The 19,670-nt window shown below is 45.6% G+C and overlaps 1 protein-coding gene and 1 pseudogene across 17 annotated transcripts in view; one reads left to right on the top strand and one right to left on the bottom strand.

Annotated features, from left to right (window-relative positions):
* Positions 1–19,670, bottom strand: part of ANKDD1A (ankyrin repeat and death domain containing 1A) — a 57,832-nt gene that overhangs the window by 23,312 nt on the left and 14,850 nt on the right. For 13 of the 17 annotated variants that reach the window (XR_007407293.1, XR_007407292.1, XR_007407294.1 and 10 more), the window contains 5 exons: positions 18,115–18,219; positions 17,314–17,412; positions 12,188–12,301; positions 11,702–11,800; positions 9,224–9,322 (listed from right to left, as the gene is read on the bottom strand). Coding sequence is in view for 14 of the 17 variants with exons in the window: in XM_049104214.1 (XP_048960171.1) it covers positions 9,224–9,322; positions 11,702–11,800; positions 12,188–12,301; positions 17,314–17,412; positions 18,115–18,219 (516 nt within the window). In the remaining 3 variants the exon portion in view is untranslated. The remainder of the gene's footprint in view (positions 1–9,223; positions 9,323–11,701; positions 11,801–12,187; positions 12,302–17,313; positions 17,413–18,114; positions 18,220–19,670) is intronic. The other 4 variants (XM_049104208.1, XM_049104211.1, XM_049104213.1 and 1 more) reach the window with 2 other exon arrangements.
* On the top strand, positions 13,951–14,487 carry LOC118352837 (60S ribosomal protein L36a-like; annotated as a pseudogene).

Raw genomic sequence — 19,670 nt, 5'->3', positions numbered from 1 at the left:
TCCCAGGATCACACCCTGAGTCGAAGGCAGATGCTCAACCACTGAGCCACCCAGGTATCCCTCTAAACACTTTTTGAAAAAAGATTTTTATTTGAGAGAGAACGAGTATGAAGGAGGGGGGAAGTGGGGGTTGGGGGAGGCAGAGGGAGAGAGAAAAGCAGGCTCCCCGCTGAGCAGGGAGCCAGATGCAGGGCTTGATCCCAGGACCCTGGGATCATGACCTAAGCTGAAGGCAGAAACTTAATCATCTGAGCCACCCTGGGAAAGATTTAAACTATACAATTATTTGTAGGCAATGTGATTGTATACCTAGACAGGTTAAAAAAGTTATTACCCCCCAAAAAAACCTAATAAAATTAATTAAAGGTCATATAAAACCCAAGTCAATAGCATTCCTGTTTTGCATGCCTATAAGAAATGACTTTTTTTTTTTTTTAAATATCCTATTCGGGCAGCCCGGGTGGCTCAGTGGTTTAGCGCCACCTTAGCCCAGGGCCTGATCCTGGAGGCCCGGGATCAAGTCCCACATCAGGGTTCCTGCATGGAGCCTGCTTCTCCCTCTGCCTGTCTCTCTCTCTCTTTCTTTCTCTCTCTCTCTCTCTCTGTGTGTGTGTGTCTCTCATGAATAAATAAATAAAATCTTTAAAAAATAAAATATCCTATTCACGACAGCCAAAAATATAAAGTATCTATGAAGAGTATAATTGTTAATGGACATACCAAAGGCAAACTAAAAGCTATATAACATCACTGAGGGATATAAAAGAAGATAAAGAAATGGCAAGACTTTATGCTTCTAGTGAAAAAATATTATAAAGATGACCATTTTATATTATTTACAAGTTTAATGTAATCCTAAACCCAAATTTCTTTTTTTTTTAATTTTTTTTAAACCCAAATTTCAATAAATGCCAAAAAGTATTCTGAAACACATCTAGAAAAAAAATTTTTAACTCAGATAAAACTACTGTAAGACTTTCAACAGTGTCCTCGGATCTTTGCCAGATGACTATGAAATCAAAATCTGGCCAGAAAAAGGTCTGCTGTGCCAGTAATGGGCAGAGACTGAAACGGACTCAAATGCACAAGTCAGGTGAGCCTGGAAACTTGTCAGAACTACAAGAACTAGGGGATCCCTGGGTGGCTCAGCGGTTTAGCGCCTGCCTTCGGCCCAGGGCGCTATCCTGGAGTCCTGGGATCAAGTCCCACGTCGGGCTCCCGGCATGGAGCCTGCTTCTCCCTCCTCCTGTGTCTCTGCCTCCCTCTCTCTCTCCTCTCTAGGTCTATCATAAATAAATAAATAAATCTTAAAAAAAAAAAAAAAAGTAAAGTTTAAAAAAAAAAGAACTACAAGGACCCGGCTTCCAAGGAAGCAGCAGGGTATGGAGATAAAACAAGAAAATAAGCTGAATGTAACCTCATGTCTGGGGGAATGTGATTAGAAAGGGAAGTGGAAAGAGAGCAAATACGGCTTTTAGTTGGTTTACATTTTATTTATAAAAACCAAAAAGTACACAAGGTATCCAGTGAAAGCCTTCTTCCACCCCCATCACCCATCTGCTCATACTCCCCTAAACCTCATTGGTAACCTTAATCATTGCTTTTATGTGCATCCTTCCAGAGATGCTTAAAATTTTTTAAAGAAGCAGAACCTTAAATTAAAATTTTATTTTTAAATAATTATGGATTCACACGCAGCCAAAAAATACAGAGAGCTCTGGTGTATCCTATACCCATTTTTCCCCAATGGTAACATTTTACAAAACCCTGGTACAGGGGTGCTGGGGTGGTACAGTCAGTTAAGTCGCCAACTCCTGGTTTCGGCTCAGGTCATGATTTCAGGGTTCTGGGATCGAGCCCTGCATCAGGCTCCTGCTCAGTTCAGCACGGAGTCTGCTTTCTCTCTCTCTCTCTCTCCCTCCCCCTCCCTCCTCCCTTCTCTCTCTGCTCCTACCTACCAGCACACTCTTGCGCTCCTTCTATAAAATAAATAAATGCGAAACAAAAACACAAAAACAGCCTTGGTACAATATCTCAAGCAGGATAATGACTCTGACAACATCCCCCATCTTATTCAGCTCCCCTCAGCTTCACTTGTAGTCATTTGTACACATGTGTGTTCAGTCTACACCATTTTATCACACGTGCATGTTCATGAATCCACTGCATAGTCAAGATACAGAATAGTTCCCTCCCAAGGATCTCTCGTGTTGCTGATCTCACAACCCTGAGATCATGTCCAGAGCTGAAATCAAGAGTCAGACGCTTAACCAACTGAGCCACCCAGGTGCCCCACTGAATGTACTTTTTCTGTTCCCAGATCCCATGCAGAGGACATTATATTTAATTGCCATGTCTTCTTTCGCTCCTCTGGACTGTGATGGTTTCTCAGACATGCAGTGTTTTTGATGACCTTGATAGTTTTGAGCATTTGTCACTATGTTGTAGAATGTCTTTCATTTGAGATTTGTCTGATATTTTTTCTCATGATTAGACCAGGATCATGGGTTTGGGGGAAGAAGATCACAGGAGGAAAATGTCATTTTCATCACACTGTATTAAGGGTACATACCGTCAACATGATTTATCACTGTTGACGTTGGCCTCAATCACCAGGCTGAGGTAGTGTCAGGTTTCTCCCCTGTGAGGTTACATTTTTTTTTTCCCTTCCCATATTATACTTTTTGAAAGAAAGTCATTATTCAAAGTCCACGTTTAAGGAATGGGGAGTTATGCTCTACTTTCTCAAGGTCAGAGTATCCACATAAATTATTTGGACTTCTTCTGCATGGGAGGTTTGTTTATTCTCCTCTACTTACTTTTTTTTTTTTTTTAATTTTTATTTATTTATGATAGCCACACAGAGAGAGAGAGAGGCAGAGACACAGGCAGAGGGAGAAGCAGGCTCCATGCACCGGGAGCCCGATGTGGGATTCGATCCTGGTTCTCCAGGATCGCGCCCTGGGCCAAAGGCAGGCGCTAAACCGCTGCGCCACCCAGGGATCCCCTCCTCTACTTACTTGATTCAATCATTCATTCATTTATATCAGTATGGACTCATGTTTATTTTATACTTTGGATTATAATCCAATACCACTTTATTTTGTTGCTGAAACTGTTCCAGCTTTGACCACTGGGCACCCTTTCAGTTGGCTCCAGCGTCCCCTTGACAGGGCTTCTTCATTGTGATGATGGTGGTGACGTTTTTAATAGGATAGATTTTTAGAGCAGCTGGAGGTTCACAGCAATATTGAGCAGAGGGTAGAGATTTCCCATGTATCTGCCACCTGCACATGTTCATAAACTGTTTTATTATCAACATCCCCCACCACAGTGGGACACTTGTTACAACCGATGAACCTACACTGACACATGGTTATCACTCAAGATCCTTAGTTTACATTAGGGTTCACTCAAAAACAAACAAACAAACAAAAAAACATTAGGGTTCACTCTCGGTCCCATGCATTCTGTGTGGGTTTAGGTGAATGTATGAGGGACACCTAAGTAGCTCAGTTGGTTACGCATCTGCCTTCAACTCAAGTCATGAACCCACGTCGGGTTCCCTGCTCAGTGGAGAGTGGGTTTTTCCCTCTGCTTCTGCCACTCCCCCTGTTCATGCTTGCTCTTTCTCTCTCAAATAAAATCTTTAAAAAATAAATGCATAATGACATGTATCTACCATTACAGTATCATACGGTGTGTTTTTACCATCCTAAAAATCCTCTTCATCTGTTCATCCGTCCTGCTAACTCTGGCATATTGCTCGTCTGGATATACCACGGTTTATTTAACCAATCACCTACTGGAGGACTTCTTGGTTGCTTCCAAATTTTGGTAATTGTAAACAAAACTGCTATAAAGATCCTTGTGCAGGTTTTTCTGTGGACATACAGTTTCAACTCCTTTGGGTAAATACATAGGAGCATGATTGCTGGATTGTATGGGAAGAGTAGATTTAGTTTGTAAGAAACTGTGAAAACTGTTTTCCAAAGTGGCTGTACCATTTTGCATTCCCAGTAGCAAAGAATGACAGTTTCTGCTGCTCCACATCCTCATCAATATCTGGTGTTGCCAGTGTTTCAGCTTTTGGACGCATTCTAGTAGGTGTGTACATCACTGTGTTTTTTGTTTTTTGCTTATAATTTATTTTTTTAAGATTTTTATTTATTTATTCATGATAGACACAGAGAGAGAGAGAGAGAGAGAGAGAGAGAGGCAGAGACACAGGCAGAAGGAGGAGCAGGCTCCATGCAGGGAGTCTGACATGGGGCTTGATCCTGGGACTCCAGGATCATGCCCTGGGCGGAAGGCAGGCGCTTAAACCGCTGAGCCACCCAGGCTGCCCAATATCACTGTGTTTTTATGAAGCACTTCTTTCTGTCACTGCAAGAGACTCCAGATGCATCCTATAAATTTTTTGCCCCAGTCCTAATAGTCATTGCTCCAAGAGCCCTGGTACCTTTTGGTGGAGAATGCTCATCTTATTTTTTTTACATAACTACAGTATTAAGATCTATTCATAGGGGATCCCTGGGTGGCGCAGCGGTTTGGCGCCTGCCTTTGGCCCAGGGCGCGATCCTGGAGACCCCGGATCAAATCCCACGTCGGACTCCCGGTGCATGGAGCCTGCTTCTCCCTCTGCCTGTGTCTCTGCCTCTCTCTCTCTCTCTCTCTATGTGACTATCATAAATAAATAAAATTTTAAAAAATTAAAAAAAAAAAAAAAGATCTATTCATAGAAGTATATTTATTCAAAAACTTTCCCAATTTGGAACGCCTGGGTGGCTCAGCGGTTGAGCATATGCCTTCAGCTCAGGGTGTGATCCCGGGATCTGGAATCAAGTCCCACATTGGGCTCCTCTCATATATATATGATATATATGTATAATGAAATATCATCCAGCCATAAGAAAGAATGAAATCTTGCCTCTGCAATGACATGAATGGAGCTAGAGAGTAATAAGCAAAATAAGTCAGAGAAAGACATAGATCATACAATCCCTAGAAGTAGATTTGCTTGGTCAGAGGGCCCATGCATTTGCACTTTGCTATATATATTGTGAAAATTGCTCGTTGTGGATTGTACCGATTTATACTGGCTCCAGTAATATATGACAATGCCTTCTTCCCCACAGCTTTGTCAACACATTTGGCAAAACTTATGGGATTTGTACCAATCTGATGAGTGAAGAATCGTATGTGTAGGTAGTATTAATTTGTATTTCTCTTAAGAATCATCTGTATTTCTTTTCTGTCAAATGTCTGTTCATATCCTTTGGCCATTTTTCTCTTGGGTTTTTTTTTTTTAATTTTTATTTATTTATTCATTAGAGACACAGAGAGAGACAGAGGGGGGGGGGGGGCAGAGACTCAGGCAGAGGGAGAAGCAGGCTCCATGCAGGGAGCCTGACACAGGACTTGATCCTGGGTCTCCAGGATCACACCCTGGGCTGAAGGCGGCACTAAACCTCTGAGCCACCTGGGCTGCCTTCTTGGGTTGTTTTTTATGTTGTAATACTTTGCACAAACTCTTATATACTAGAAAGACTCAGACCTTTATCTTTGAGTCTAGTTTGTCATTTACCTTTTGACGTGGCTTATAGTCTCTTTTGCCAGGCAAAATGATAAACTTGATTATATAAAAATTAAAAACAATCTTTTATTGTATGTGGATTTAGGACAACTCCCCTACCCCACTTTTCTCTTTCAGAGTGTTCTTAGCTATTTTGAACTTCAATTGTTTAAGGAAAAAAAAAAAAGATAAATAGGGGCACCTGGCTGGCTCAGTTGGTAGAGCATGCAACTCTTGATCTTGGAGTCATGAGTTTGAGCCCCATGCTGGGCATAGAGCTTACTTTAAAAAAGATAGAGGGATACCTGGGTGGCTCAGAGGTTGAGCATCTGCTTTCAGCTCAGGGTGTGATCCTGGAGTCCCGGGACTGAGTCCCACATCGGGCTCCCTGCGAGGAGTCTGCTTCTCCCTCTGTGTCTCTGCCTCTCTCTCTGTGTCTCTCATGAATAAATAAATAAAATCTTAAAAAAATAAATAGATAAAACAAAAAACCTGTTTTAATTACATGTATGAGCCACACCTTGCAGCAATCTGATAGGACAAAGGAGGACAGGGCATCCCTAAAAGAGACCAGGATACACCCTATGCTGTAGGCAGGTAATTGGCTCAGAGTATTGGCTCTAGGAACTCGCATCGGTGGGAGGGGACATCCATGCTGGAAGAAGCCAAAGATAACCAGCTAGCAGAGCTCTGGTATCTCCTGGACAGCAGATAGAGGTAGTTGAAGCTGGTTAATGTTTAGCTGGTATTCATTCATTCAGTGCGTATGCGTTCAGTGTCCACTGTGTGCAAAGCACTGTTCTAGGCTCTGAGGATCCAGCAATGGACAGATGCTCAAGCACTGAGCCACCCAGGCATCCCTAGTTCGTAATTTTGGAGGGAAAAATACACATTGATCCTTATTAGATATTTAAAATCCAATTTTGACTTTTAAAACTCAACTTATTGAGGCTGGCTCAGTCAGAAGAGTGTGCAACTCTTGATCTTGGGGTTGTGAGTTCGAGCCCCATGTTGCATGTAGAGATTACTTAAAAACATATAAATAGGGATGCCTGGGTAGCTCAGTGGTTGAGCATCTGCCTTCAGCTCAAGTTGTGATCCCGGGGTCCTGGGATCAAGTCCTGTGTCGGGCTCCCTGCATGGAGCCTGCTTCTCCCTCTGCCTATGTCTCTGCCTCTCTCTCTCTCTCTCTCTCTCTCATGAATGAATAAATAAAATCTTTTGGTGCACGGGGGTGGGGTGGGGTGACTGGGTGATGGGCACTGAGGGGGGCACTTGACGGGATGAGCACTGGGTGTTAAGCTATATGTTGGCAAATTGAACTCCAATAAAAAAGTATTAAATTTAGGGATCCCTGGGTGGCGCAGCGGTTTGGCGCCTGCCTTTGGCCCAGGGCGCGATCCTGGAGACCCGGGATCGAATCCCACGTCGGGCTCCCGGTGCATGGAGCCTGCTTCTCTCTCTGCCTGTGTCTCTGCCTCTCTCTCTCTCTCTCTGTGTGACTATCATAAATAAAAAAAAAATTTAAAAAAAAAAAAAAAAAAAAAAAAAAAAAAAAAAGTATTAAATTTAGATCAAAATGGCAAAAGTAAAGGAAAATCATAATGTTACTTGCATTATTTGATAGAAACATATCACATTTTTTGTTGTCATTTTCAATAAAAACAAGTTTTTACTGGCACTAAATCAATTTGGAAAAAAATCTTTTAAAAATTAAACCTTTAAAAACCAATTTATGCAAATATTAAAGAGAACAAAGTATTTTGAAGTTATGGGTAAGGAGATTCACTTTCCAGGCATAGAAACAATATAAGAAAAAGCAGAGGATGGGGCAGCCCTGGTGGCTCGGCGGTTTAGCGCCACCTTCAGCCCAGGGCCTGATCCTGGAGACCCGGGATGGAGTCCCATGTCGGGCTCCCTGCATGGAGCCTGCTTCTCCCTCAGCCTGTGTCTCTGCCTCTCTCTGTGTCTCTCATGAATAAATAAATAAAATCTTTAAAAAAAAAATTTTTTTTAAAAAGCAGAGGAAAAAATCAGATTGACTTGTTAAGATCTTCACTCTTTAGGTCTGTGTCTTTTTTTTTTTTTTAAGATTTTATTTATTTATTCATGAGAGACAGAGAGAGAGTTATGGCTGATATCAGAGAAATTACTCTCTGTCCTCTCTTCAATGATTTTTATGGTTTCAGGTCTCTCATTTAGGTCTGTAATTCATTTTCAGCTTATTTTTGTGTATGATGTAAGAAAGGGGTCCAGTTTCATTATATTGCATGTAACTGTCCAGTTTTCTCTACACCATTTTTTGAGCAGACTTTCTCCTATCATATGTTCAATCCTCACTTATCGAAGACTAATTGACCATGTAATTGTGGGTTCATTTTCTGTTCTATTCCATTGATCTATATGTCTCTTTTTATGTCAGTACCATATTGTTTTAATTACTACAGCTTTGTAATATAACTTGAAGTCTGGAATTATGGTACCTCCAGTTTTGTTTTCCTTTTTCAAGACTGCTCAGGGTCTTCTGTGGTTCCATACAAATTTTAGGAATGTTTGTTCTAGCTATGGGAAAAATCCTGTTGCTGGTTTGATGGGGATTGTGTGAAATCTGTAGATTGCTTTGGGTAGTATGGACATTTTAATATTTGTTCTTCCAACCCATGAGCATGGAATGTCTTTCCATTTCTTTGTATCATCTTGAATTTCTTTCATCAGCATTTTACAGTGTTCAGAGTACAGGTCTTTCACCTCTTTGGTTAAGTTTATTCCTAGATATTTTATTGTTTTGGTGCAATTGTAGATGGAATTGTTTTCTTATTTTCACTTTCTGCTGTTTCATTATTAGTGTATAGGAATGCAACAGATTTCTGTACATTGGTTTTATATCCTGCAACTTTACTGGATTCATTTACCAGCTCTTGTAGTTTTTTGGTGGAGTCTTTAGGATTTTCTCTATATAGTATTATGCTATCTGCAAATACTGAGAGTTTTACTTCTTCCTTACCAATTTGAATGCCTTTTATTTCTTTATGTTGTCTAACTGCTGTGGCTAGGACTTCCAGTACTGTGTTGAATAAAAGTGGTGAGAGTGGACATCCTTGTCTTATTCCTGACCATGGTGGAAAAAGCTCTCAGTTTTTCTCCATTGAGTATAATGTTGGCTGTGAGTTTTTCATATGAAGCCTTTATTATGTTGAGATATGTCCCCAGGGAGGCCAAAGCAACTTGCCCAAGGTCATTCAGTTTGTGAATGGTAGTACCAGGCCTCAAAGCCAGGTTGTCTGAAAAAGTCCATGTCTTAACCATAAGGATATACTATTGCCTGTGAATGTAGTATACAACATAACAAAAAATGAACAACCAAGAGGCTAGATCTGTGATATAAAAGACCATCACTAAGTCTCAATGGATTAAAAAAATGGAGAACACGAGCAAATAATTCACTTGGGAGGAAATGCAGCTTGTTTGTGAACCCTGTTGTAGCTTGAAGCTTATCTAACTCTCCCTCACGCTACCAAGTCCCCCAGTCCTGGCCCCCATCCCAAACCCAGGGGCCCAAAGCACTCATCTCTCCCTGCTGTGCTTCACCAGTGAGGTCATGAAGACTTTGCAGTGGGGACCCCCTTCAGCCCAAGATCCCACACTTACATGATCAGCTACATTGGTCTGGCCTCCTGCATGGATGAGGGCTCGGGCCACGTCCTCGGAGCCACCAAGGGCTGCGTAGTGGAGGCAGCTCTGTTTTTTCTAGAGGAAACAGGCAACAGTACAAGGTCCTAAATGCTCCTCATAGTGCAGCTTTGGGATACATTATTCCATTTGTGTCTCATGACCCCCAGGACTATTACCCCCATTGAGCCCTGAGGCTGGAGAGATCAATGCCTTGCCCAGGCCTGGTGACTAGTAAAATGAGCTCACTGTGGTCTCGGCTTTTCCTCGCCTCCTGTCACAAACTCGAGAACATACATGAAAGCCGGCACAATTCCTAGGCTGGTGAAGACACGCAGAGTATACTCTGAGGTTTTCAAAGAGGGGAACACATAAGATTTACCAGTACAGAGCAAACCCCACCTGGCATACACTGCCCCGCTGGAGCTGGTCTCGGCATGTCTGGGCAGGAGCCTAGCAGCACCAGAGCAAGGGCTTCATCCCCATGGGCCTTCTAAGTGCTCTCAGTCAGAGCCCACCCCTGGCCAAACAAGGATCTCACGTGAGATATCCCATTCTACCAGGCAGATCTCTCCAGGCAACCAACTGTCCCAGGCTGCCCAGACTGGTCCTCAGGACTTCCACTTTTGAAACCAAGACAGTATGGGGCAAACTGGGATGAGCTGGTCACCTTCCCAAAGTCCTATCTGAACTGAGTGCCCGGGGTGAGTGTGAACTAGTCCACCTCCCAATGGGAAATGTAATCAGTTTGGGTTAGCCCCACCTTCAGAGACCCTGCAAGGGGTGAGGGTGTCCAGATAGAACATGCCCTCTGCCAGAAACCTCAAGCCAAGGCTAGAGCACAAGGCCCAGTGCAGTGGGCAGTTCCAGCCCTGTCAATGACCACCAGCTGGATATGACCTCCCCAGTCTCTAAACCCCTTTGCTGTTACTGCTGGGGAGATGGCCTTGACATTTCACTTCTTTTATCCCTCCCAGTCCTGAACCCTGTGCTGGACACACAGGAAGGGCTGCCGACCAAAGAGCGACATAGAGCAGTTGAAAGGACACAGTTGGGTGCCCTGGGGCAGCTACTTTCTCCCTCTGGGTGGACCTCGGTGTCATTCTGACACCTTGGGGCAGTTAGGGAAGTTCTGCAAATTAAGCATTTTGTGATTTATAAAGTATTACTCACATTTAGGAGAGTTTAACATTGATATTATTATTGAATTTACATTTGCCATTTTGCTACTTATTTTCTACATGTCTCCTGTCTTTTTTGTTCTGTTTCTCCTTGACTGCCTTCTTCTTCTTCTTCTTCTTCTTCTTCTTCTTCTTCTTCTTCTTCTTCTTTTTTTAAGATTTTATTTATTTATTCATGAGAGACAGAGAGAGGGGCAGAGACACAGGCAGAGGGAGAAGTAGGTTCTCTGCAGGAGCTCGATGTGGGACTCATCCCAGGCCCTGGGATCATGCCCTGAGTCAAAGGCAGACGCTCAACCACTGAGGCACCCAGGCGTCCCTTGACTGCCTCCTTTTGTGTTAAATATTTTTAGCATACTATTTTAATTCCTGGACTTTTAAACTATTTTTGCTATTATACTTTATTTATTATCATTATTGCTTTCTTACTGAAATTTAGAACAGAGAATTCCAGACCCTGAAGCCATTCAAATCAGCCAGGAAAGATTATTTGTCATTGATCTAAAAGTAAAAAGCAGAACAAAACAAAAATACTAATGCCCTACCTAAAGAAGGCCACAACGCCTTTTGCAGGACACAGAGAGAATTCCAATAGCTGACTTATGGAGTACAGTAGTGAGAGAGAAAAGAGGCCTGTCCCAGGCCCCAGCTCTGAGGGCTGGTGTGGCCTTTGCACAATCAGGGCAAAGCTTCCAGGCCATGAGCTCTGGACTCCAGGGAATAGGCTTTTCAGACTCAGCTTTGCTTCTTGCCAGCTTGTGATCCGCGGAAGTCACTGAATCTCTCTAAGCTTCCGTTTCTTCATCAGTAAAACAGGGGTATTTATTCCTCGCAGCAATGTCAAAACGTGACTCTGAGCCTGGGTGGCTCAGCGGCTAAGTGCCTGCCTTTGGCCCAGGGCGTGATCCTGGGGACCTGGGATAGAGTCCCACATCAGGCTCCCTGCATGGAGCCTGCTTCTCCCTCTGCCTGTGTCCCTGCCTCTTTCTCTGTGTTTCTCTCATGAATAAATATATAAAATCTTTAAAAAAAAAAAAAAAAAGTGACTCCATAGCACCCCCATTTTATAGTTGGGCAATGAGGCCAGAGAATTTAAGTGACTTGCCTTTGGTCACAGAGCTCAGCAGTGGAGAAGCCAAGACCAGATCCCAGGCCTGCTGCCCCAGGGCCCCTATTCACACACGTGCAGGAACCACTGTGGCTGCTACCGTTGACATGGTTAGGGTTAGGGGTCAGAAGCCAAGGGCAGACATCCGTCCCGGGGAGGACTGATTACCTGGGTGAGGGCGTTCACACTGCTCCCAGCCTCGAGGAGCAGCTGCACACAGTCCGCGTGGACACCTTCAGCTGCTGCGTGCAGGGCAGTCAGACCCTTCTGAAACACATAGAGCAATGAGGATGGCAGGGAGGCTGAGGCCAACCCCTGGGACGAGAGGGACCTCTTGGTCCATGGCTGCAGGGTTCTTGAGCTCCCCACTGCCATGCAACAGAGGACAATACCCTGGGTTACTATTTGTGGTTCCCTGAGCCCGGTACCTGATTTTCTCACATTGAGGAGCATGTGGGACATCTGCTCGCACCTCTGCATCCCTGCTCATGTTCTCACCCTCCAAGCTGCCTCACCCCTGCTCTCTGTCTATTCCTTCTTATTTCAGAAGCTTCTAGCAGGGGGAAATCAGGCTGCACCTCAGTCTGTGGGTTCCTCAAAAACAGGGAGCTAGCGAGCATCACCCATCTCTGCATCCTCTGGGTGGTGACTCACCGTGTTCTGCTCCTCCAGGTCCAGCCTGATGTCCACAAGTCGCTGCAGCACAGCCAGATGGCCCCGGCTGGCAGCCAGGTGAAGGGCTGTATTCCCCTCCTGTGGGTAGAAGGGCTCCCGAGGGACCAGTAGAATCATAGACCCTTGAGGTCCCTGGGGACCTGCTGGCAATGCCCCTCATTTTACAGACACAGAAGCTGAGGTCCAGAGAGGGGGAAGTGACACATCTAGAGTCACAGAGCAGGTCTGAAAATCTACAGCCCTGAACACTGGGCCAATGTCTCCCTGCACCTGAGAAGTGGGCCCCAAACTATACAACCAGGGGCACTTCAAAGTGCCAAGTCCTAGTCTCTCCTTATACTTGAAGACAGACACAATACTTGGGGGGGGAAATCCCTACTTTCAATGCCCCTGTCTAAAGCCAGTCCCTCCTTGAGCCATCCTAGATCCATCCCTCCCCCTGCTCAAGGCCACAGCTCCAAGGACTCTCTGCACTCAGATTATGCCCAGGCAGCCAGCCGTGTGGCCCGGTTCAAGATGGTAGCTTCACACTGAATAGTGTGGCCACGCTGACCACACTATTCAAAACTGTAACTCCAGGGTGCCTGGGTGGCTCAGTCAATTAAGCATCTGCCTTCACCTTAGGTCATGATCTCAGGGTCCTGGGATCAAGCCCTGCTCAGCGGGAAGTCTGCTTCTCCCTCTCCTTCTGCCCCTCCCCTGACTTGGACTACTCACTCTCTCTCAAATAATACATAAAATCTTTTTAAAAAATAAAATGAAATAAAACTGCAACTCCCACCCTTGTTCTCCTGATCCCCTGATCCTGGTCCATTTTTCTTTCCCTCTTCTCCTGAAGCATTGATAACCTAACACTATAATTTGCTTGTACACTATGCTTATTGTTTATTGTCTGATTCTTCCTGCTAGAACACAAACACCCAAAGGGCAGGGATTTCTGTCTATTTGGTTCTCAGATGTTTCCCCAAGTGCCTAGAATAGGGCCTGGGGCACATGGCAGACATTCAATAAAATATTTGTTCAATGAGTGAATACTTGATGGAGAGACTGACGTGTGTCTCCTGGAACTTGAGAGCCATAGGGCTGGTAGTTATCTCACACTTGAGAAGTCTAAAAGTGACAGTGACAGAGCCAAGAGAGGTGGCTCCACTGGGTGTGGCAAAAGGGCACACTGTTCTTTGTATCAGAAGAGGCTCTTGCCAGAGGGCAGCCTGGTGGGGTTATCCTTAAAGGGATATTCCTGCAGGGGTGCCTGGGTGGCTCAGTGGGTTAAGCATCCAACTCTTGATTTCAGCTCAGGTCATGATCCCAGGGTCATGAGATTGAGCTCCATGTCTGGCTCTTAGCTTGGCAGGGAGTCTGTTTCCTTTCCTCTCCCTCTGTCCCTCCCTCTCCCCTCTAAAAATAAATCTTAAAAAAAAGGGGGGGGGGGACTTTCTGCAAAGGACAAGTGGATGATGAGGACAGAGGAAGAGAGCTGGAAGGGGCCAGCCAGAGAATTATGTCCCTAAGGAAGAACCACACGTGGAGAACCAGAGCAGGGGCTCCTGAGGGAACCTGCAAAATCATCAGAAGGCCAGCTTTAGCGATCATCATACCCAGAAGGGCTCTAGGACAGATTTAGCTACACCAGTTGTGGGGGCTTCTAGCTCAAGGTCTTTTCCTCTGCCCTGGCCTGTCTCAGCACCTTCCTAAGGAAGGAATCAAGACATTCACATTAGGCCAGAAGTCTTCAGGGCCCCATGAGGGGGTGAACATATTCTGATGCCAAAACAGTACTTAAAGCAGTTATAGACATACCTCATGATAATCCATCCATACATAAAACAACTATATCCTATGGGATAGGAGAGGAAACATTTATATTTCTTCTATGATCATTACCATCTTGTGTTAATAAATAAAAGTTAAGTTTAAAACAAACCCCTTCTTTCTGCCCCCGTAGCACTCTCACAAACAGAGCCAACATTCCTAAAACCTGCTGGACTTTCTGCAAGAAGTGTGGCAAGCACCAACCCCACAAAGTGACACAGTACAAGAAAAGCAAAGATTCTCTTTATGTCCAGGGAAAGCGGCATTATGACAGGAAGCAGAGTGGCTAAGGTGGGCAGACAAAGCCAATTTTCTGAAAAAAGCCTAAAACTACAAAGAAGATTGTGCTGAGGCTTGAATGTGTTGAGCCCAACTGTAGATCTAAGAGAATGCTGACTATTAAGAGATGCAAGCATTTTGAACTAAGAGGGGATAAGAAGAGAAAGGGCCAAGTGATCCAGTTCTAAGCTTCATATTTTGTTATGAAGACAATAAAATCTTGAGGTTATGTTCAAAAAATAAAAATAAAATAAAATGATCCCCTCAACGACAACAACAAAATGTACCCTCAACAGCTTTGCTAGCTCCTTTCCCACTCTCTCTGTAGATGTGTGCACAGCTGCCTAACAACTGCAAGCAAGGACCAGGCTGTGGGGAGGTAGCCATGGTGTGAAGTCTGCATTCAAGGAAACAAAGGAAGTGGTAAACCATGAGGGCCCAATACCTACCCCGAGGTAGCAGGGCTGCTGAGATGGGGGAGGCGGGCAGGTTTTGTTTTCCTTCTGGGAAGGGCCCCAGGTGGCTCAGTGAGTTAAGCATCTGCCTTCGGCTCAGGTCATGTTCCCAGGGTCCTGGGATTGAGCCCTGCCTGCATAGAACTCCCTGCTCAGTGGGGAGTCAGCTTGTCCAGCTCCCTCTACTCCCCCCCCTTTTTAAAGATTTTATTTATTTATTCATAGAGACACAAAGAGAAAGGCAAAGACACAGGCAGAGGGAGAAGCAGGCACCAAACAGAAAGCCTGGCATGGGACTCGATCCCGGGCCTCCAGGATCACGCCCTGGGCTGCAGGCGGCGCTAAACCGCTGTGCCACCAGGGCTGCCCTCCCTCTGCCCTTCATGCTGGTTCTCTCTCTCTCTCTCTCAAATAAATACATAAAATCTTTAAGTAAATAAATATCCACATCTTGCTCTTTGAAGGTGCAGATGGCACAGACCCCCTAACAGAGCATTCTCACTCTATCTGAGCAGGGCAGGGATTTCCGAGGCAGGAGAACCGGGCAGAAGGAGGCCATAGCATTGGGCACAGTATCCTCTCCTCTCCTCCTGTGAGGATGTCCAGCCTCTCCACTTCTGGGATGCCTTGTCAGCAGCTCCTCAATGTTCCCAATGGACTTAATCACTCCCTCTGGGCTCTCAAAGCCTCCCTGACATCATAACACCTGTGGCATGCCCTGTGTTGTCATGGGTTCTCACAGGTCCATCTTAGCAGGCTGTGGGGTCCTAGCAGGAGTCAGACCTTCAGTGGCCCAGAGCCTTGAAAAGCATATTACTACGCCTCCCACCCAATGAAATTCAAAGTGAAAACACTTTTCAGCTGCAAATACAAAACTTAAAGGGGCATTCAATTTTTTAAAAAGATTTTTTAAAATTCATTTAAGAAAGAGAGAGAGAGAGACATCATGAGCGGAGGGAAGAGGCAGAAGCAGACTCCCTGCTGAGCAGGGAGCCCAATGCAAGGCTTGACCCCAGGACCTTGGGATCATGACCTAAGCCAAAGGCAGACACTTAACAGACCAAGCCATGTAGGTGTCAAGAGGGGCATGCAATTTTAAAAGCTTCTTTCTAGAATTTCTGACTACAAGATTCTGGGTAAGCTCATCAAAATTGGGCTTTGCTTGTTTTCCAGTTTTGGTGCTCCTACCATCCTGGCACCCTGAACATGATCATGTTTTTTTTTTTTTTAAGTTTTTTTTTTTTTATTTATTTATGATAGTCACAGAGAGAGAGAGGCAGAGACACAGGCAGAGGGAGAAGCAGGCTCCATGCACCGGGAGCCCGACGTGGGATTTGATCCCGGGTCTCCAGGATCATGCCCTGGGCCAAAGGCAGGTGCCAAACCGCTGCACCACCCAGGGATCCCCATGATCATGTTTTTAACTCCTAGGTAGATGCGTCCTGGCAGGGGCTGTCCTTTACTCCTCTCTGTACTCCCAGTTCCTGGCTCACAGCCTAGCTCAGAGCATGACCTACTCGGCCCATGTTTCCAGAATGAAGGCAATCAACCTGATCTGATCCGAAGGACCAAAAGGATGAATGTGCCCAACTGGATTCGGTGCAAACCCCCAGAGCTTAGTGCCCAGGAGGCAACTTAAAGAGAGGGAGCAACCCAGGGCTGGGCATCGGGCTGCTGGTTCCAAACCAGGCTCAACTTTTATCTTGCTGTTGTGACCTTGGCTAAAGCATCCCCCTCTTTGGACCTCAGTTTCCACAACTATAAAATGAGAAATGTTGAACAGGTCCTCAAGGCAGGACACTTCCAATTCTAAGACCCTGTGGTACATTTGTCTGTGACCCTGTCACTAGCTTATAAGTAGAACTCTATCCTGACCTAGTGTATTAATCAGAAGATTAATAATGCAGTTTGTCCCTTTATTGGAAACACTGTCTAGAATTTGCTGCAACATACTTGGCTCACATTCACAAGGCTCAGGGACATGAATCATTTACAGGGCAGTCCCCTTAGGCCCAGCCCTCCTCTTCCTCAGATTAGTGATATCCTGCTTGTAAACTCTCCACCCTGAATGAACTGCTCCCTCCTCTGGGCTCTCATCCTATTTTTACCATAACCATAGTAGATGACTAAATGACAAAGAGAGTAAATAACCAGCAGGCTTGCTACCACCACCCCCTGACTCTTCCCCTCACCCCCAACAATAGACAGCCCCAGGGGCAAGACAATCCTACTCTAACCCATCCCAGGCAGCATCACCAGCTGATAGATTTGCCTTCCTGGCTCCCCATATCCGATCACAGCCTTCTACTAGAGTTGCAGCTCGGATTCCTTGAGTGAAAAACTGTGTCTTAGATATTGTTGTGCTACTCATGGGCAGCATGGACTGGGCCCATAGCATGTGCTCGAAAAATCGCTGCTGGGTGAACATCGGACACTCTGGTTCTCGAGCCACCGGCCCTCCAGCATGCTGGAGTCAGAAGTAGGCACAGGTAAGCTGCCAGCACCCACCCTGGTCAGGAGCCCAGAGCTTGGACCTCCCCTGGGACCCAGTGACAGTACCTTGTCTTTCACACTGTGGTCACAGCCAGAGCCCACAAGGAAGTCCAGAGCATCCAGCTGACCATGCTCAGCAGCCCGGTGAAACGCTGTCCTTCCCAGCTGCCCGGGGAGGGGAAGAAAGTGACCCTTCTGCACCCTGTAGTAGGCATGCCCACCCTGCCCACCTAGCCAACCACTCAGAGCTTGCAGGGGCCTCTCCAGCCCCAGAACCCTCCCTGGCCCCCTCATTCTACACATCTTACCTAGAAAGCCCAGACCCAACTTTCCAGCAAGACCTACTATGTGGGGTCCCTACCCCACTGAAATCCTTCTGTGGCTCCTTGCTGCCTACTGAATAAAGGACAGATTTCTGAGACTTGAAGTCAGTGGAGATTTCCATGAGGGGCTCCCACTAACCCCCTGGCCCTCGCTCCCAAAATTCCAGTCCATCTGAACTCACATGCAAAGGGCCCCTTTCCACCTCTGAAGCTCTAACAATGTTCTCCTCTCTATTTACAAAACCTCCCTGCTTTGTAATCTTACCAACAAAATCCAGTTCATTCACTAACTGCCACCTCCTTTAGGAGGCAGAAAGGAGTGGCTCTGTCTGGTTAGTCCTTATCAGCACCTCTCTGGGGGAACAGACCATTTCCTTCCTGTGTCCTGCTCATTTGTGCCCTATTAAACCTTCTAGACCAGCAGTTCCCTGAGGTGGGGTCCAGTCAGTACTAGCTCAAAGGATGCATTCAAGGAATGGACAGGAGTAGCCCTAGGAACCCCAAACCCAACGGGAAGGACAAACAGCCTTTAGGCCACTCTCACCTTGTCAGCACGATCCAGGGGCACATCCTCCAGATCCTCCATTATGAATGCCAGCACCGGCACGTGGCCCTTTTGGGCCGCACAGTGAAGTAAGGTCAAGCCGTCCTGGAAACAAGACCAGGGTGGTCCCTATCTCTATGAAGGGAGGTTGTTTCTCACACACTGGCTGTCCCCCAAACAGTGAGTGTTTGCAACCCAGAACACAGCTTTGCCATGGAAACAACACAGCACATAAATGGAGATGGGCCCCCTGGGGAGGTGCCTACTCAGCTTCACAGGGACTGGTGGGAGTAAGGATGCCAGAGTTCAAATCCCAGCTCCAGCATTTATGAGCAATTCAGTGTGGTCTTGACCAAGTTATCTGTACCTCCATGAGCCTCTATTTTTCTCCAGGTCAAAGTAACCTGTGACTACCTCAGTGGGTGACTGAGGGGGGTTGTACAGCGTCACTTACAGGAAGTTTTTTTATGCGCTGAAAAACAACTCAGGATGTAAGGTGAGGCTGTATAGCAGTAACAGTCCCCAGAATACCCGCCCCCATCAATACACTGTTATAAGGTTGTAACCACTGCTTGCCTTGATACAGCCCCAAATGAGAAACGAGGTGACTAAGGGCCCAGTATCTGTCTCTAGGAGGTCACCTCCTAACCTTCTGGGGAGGACTGAGAACTGATGGGGTCTGCAGGGACTAGGATGTGTTAAAAAGAAAATAGATCCACAATGGAGTCACTTGTGCTAAGGTCCACCCATATCACCAAACTGAAACTTTTTTTTTTTAAGATTTTGTTTATTTATTCATGAGAGACACAGAGAGAGGCAGAGACATAGGCAGAGGGAGAAGCAGGCTCCCTGAGGGGATCCTGATGTGGGACTCAATCCCAGGACCCTGAGATCATGACCTGAGCCGAAGGTAAATGCTCAACCACTGAACCACCCAGGCATCCCCAAAACAGAGACTTAATACCAGACAAATTGCAGCTGCAGCCTCTCTCAAATAAGTACTCTTAACCAGTGAGTCTGGAATTTCCTGGTAAACACTAGGGAAGAGGTCCACCTGACAGATGCCACCACCCCCCGCTGGTCCCCAAAGGAAAGTGATCTTGCCTAAAATAATCCACTTTTTGCTAGAATAACTTCCTTACCCCACTTCCTTTTGCCTATAAAAGTCTTTCATCTTGTACAGCTCCCCAGAGCTCCTATTTGCTACATGGGATGCTGCCCAATTCATGAATCATTGAATAAAGCCAATTGGATCTTTAAATTTACTCACTTGAATTTTATTCTTTAACAGAAGGGAGTGGCCAGAGTTGGGAGAAAGGTAGGCAGGAAGAAGGTCTCTTGGCCCCACAAGCAATATTTAAGTGAGGGAGGTTTACAAATCCTATGTTTGTAGCCTAGAGCTTCTACCAAGGCCTTGCATTATAGCTAGACTGTTTGGAGCACTGTTTTTCAACTAGGTTGCAACCATTGATGGTCATAAAAATCATGACGTTCTACATCTGGACAGTGGTTTGGATTACACTGGAGTAAAATTTGTCAAGTCTCAGTGAATATAA

Source organism: Canis lupus, chromosome 30 (assembly GCF_003254725.2).
Source record: "Canis lupus dingo isolate Sandy chromosome 30, ASM325472v2, whole genome shotgun sequence".
NCBI classification, from domain to species: Eukaryota; Metazoa; Chordata; class Mammalia; order Carnivora; family Canidae; genus Canis; species Canis lupus.
This window is presented reverse-complemented; position numbering and strand designations above follow the sequence as displayed.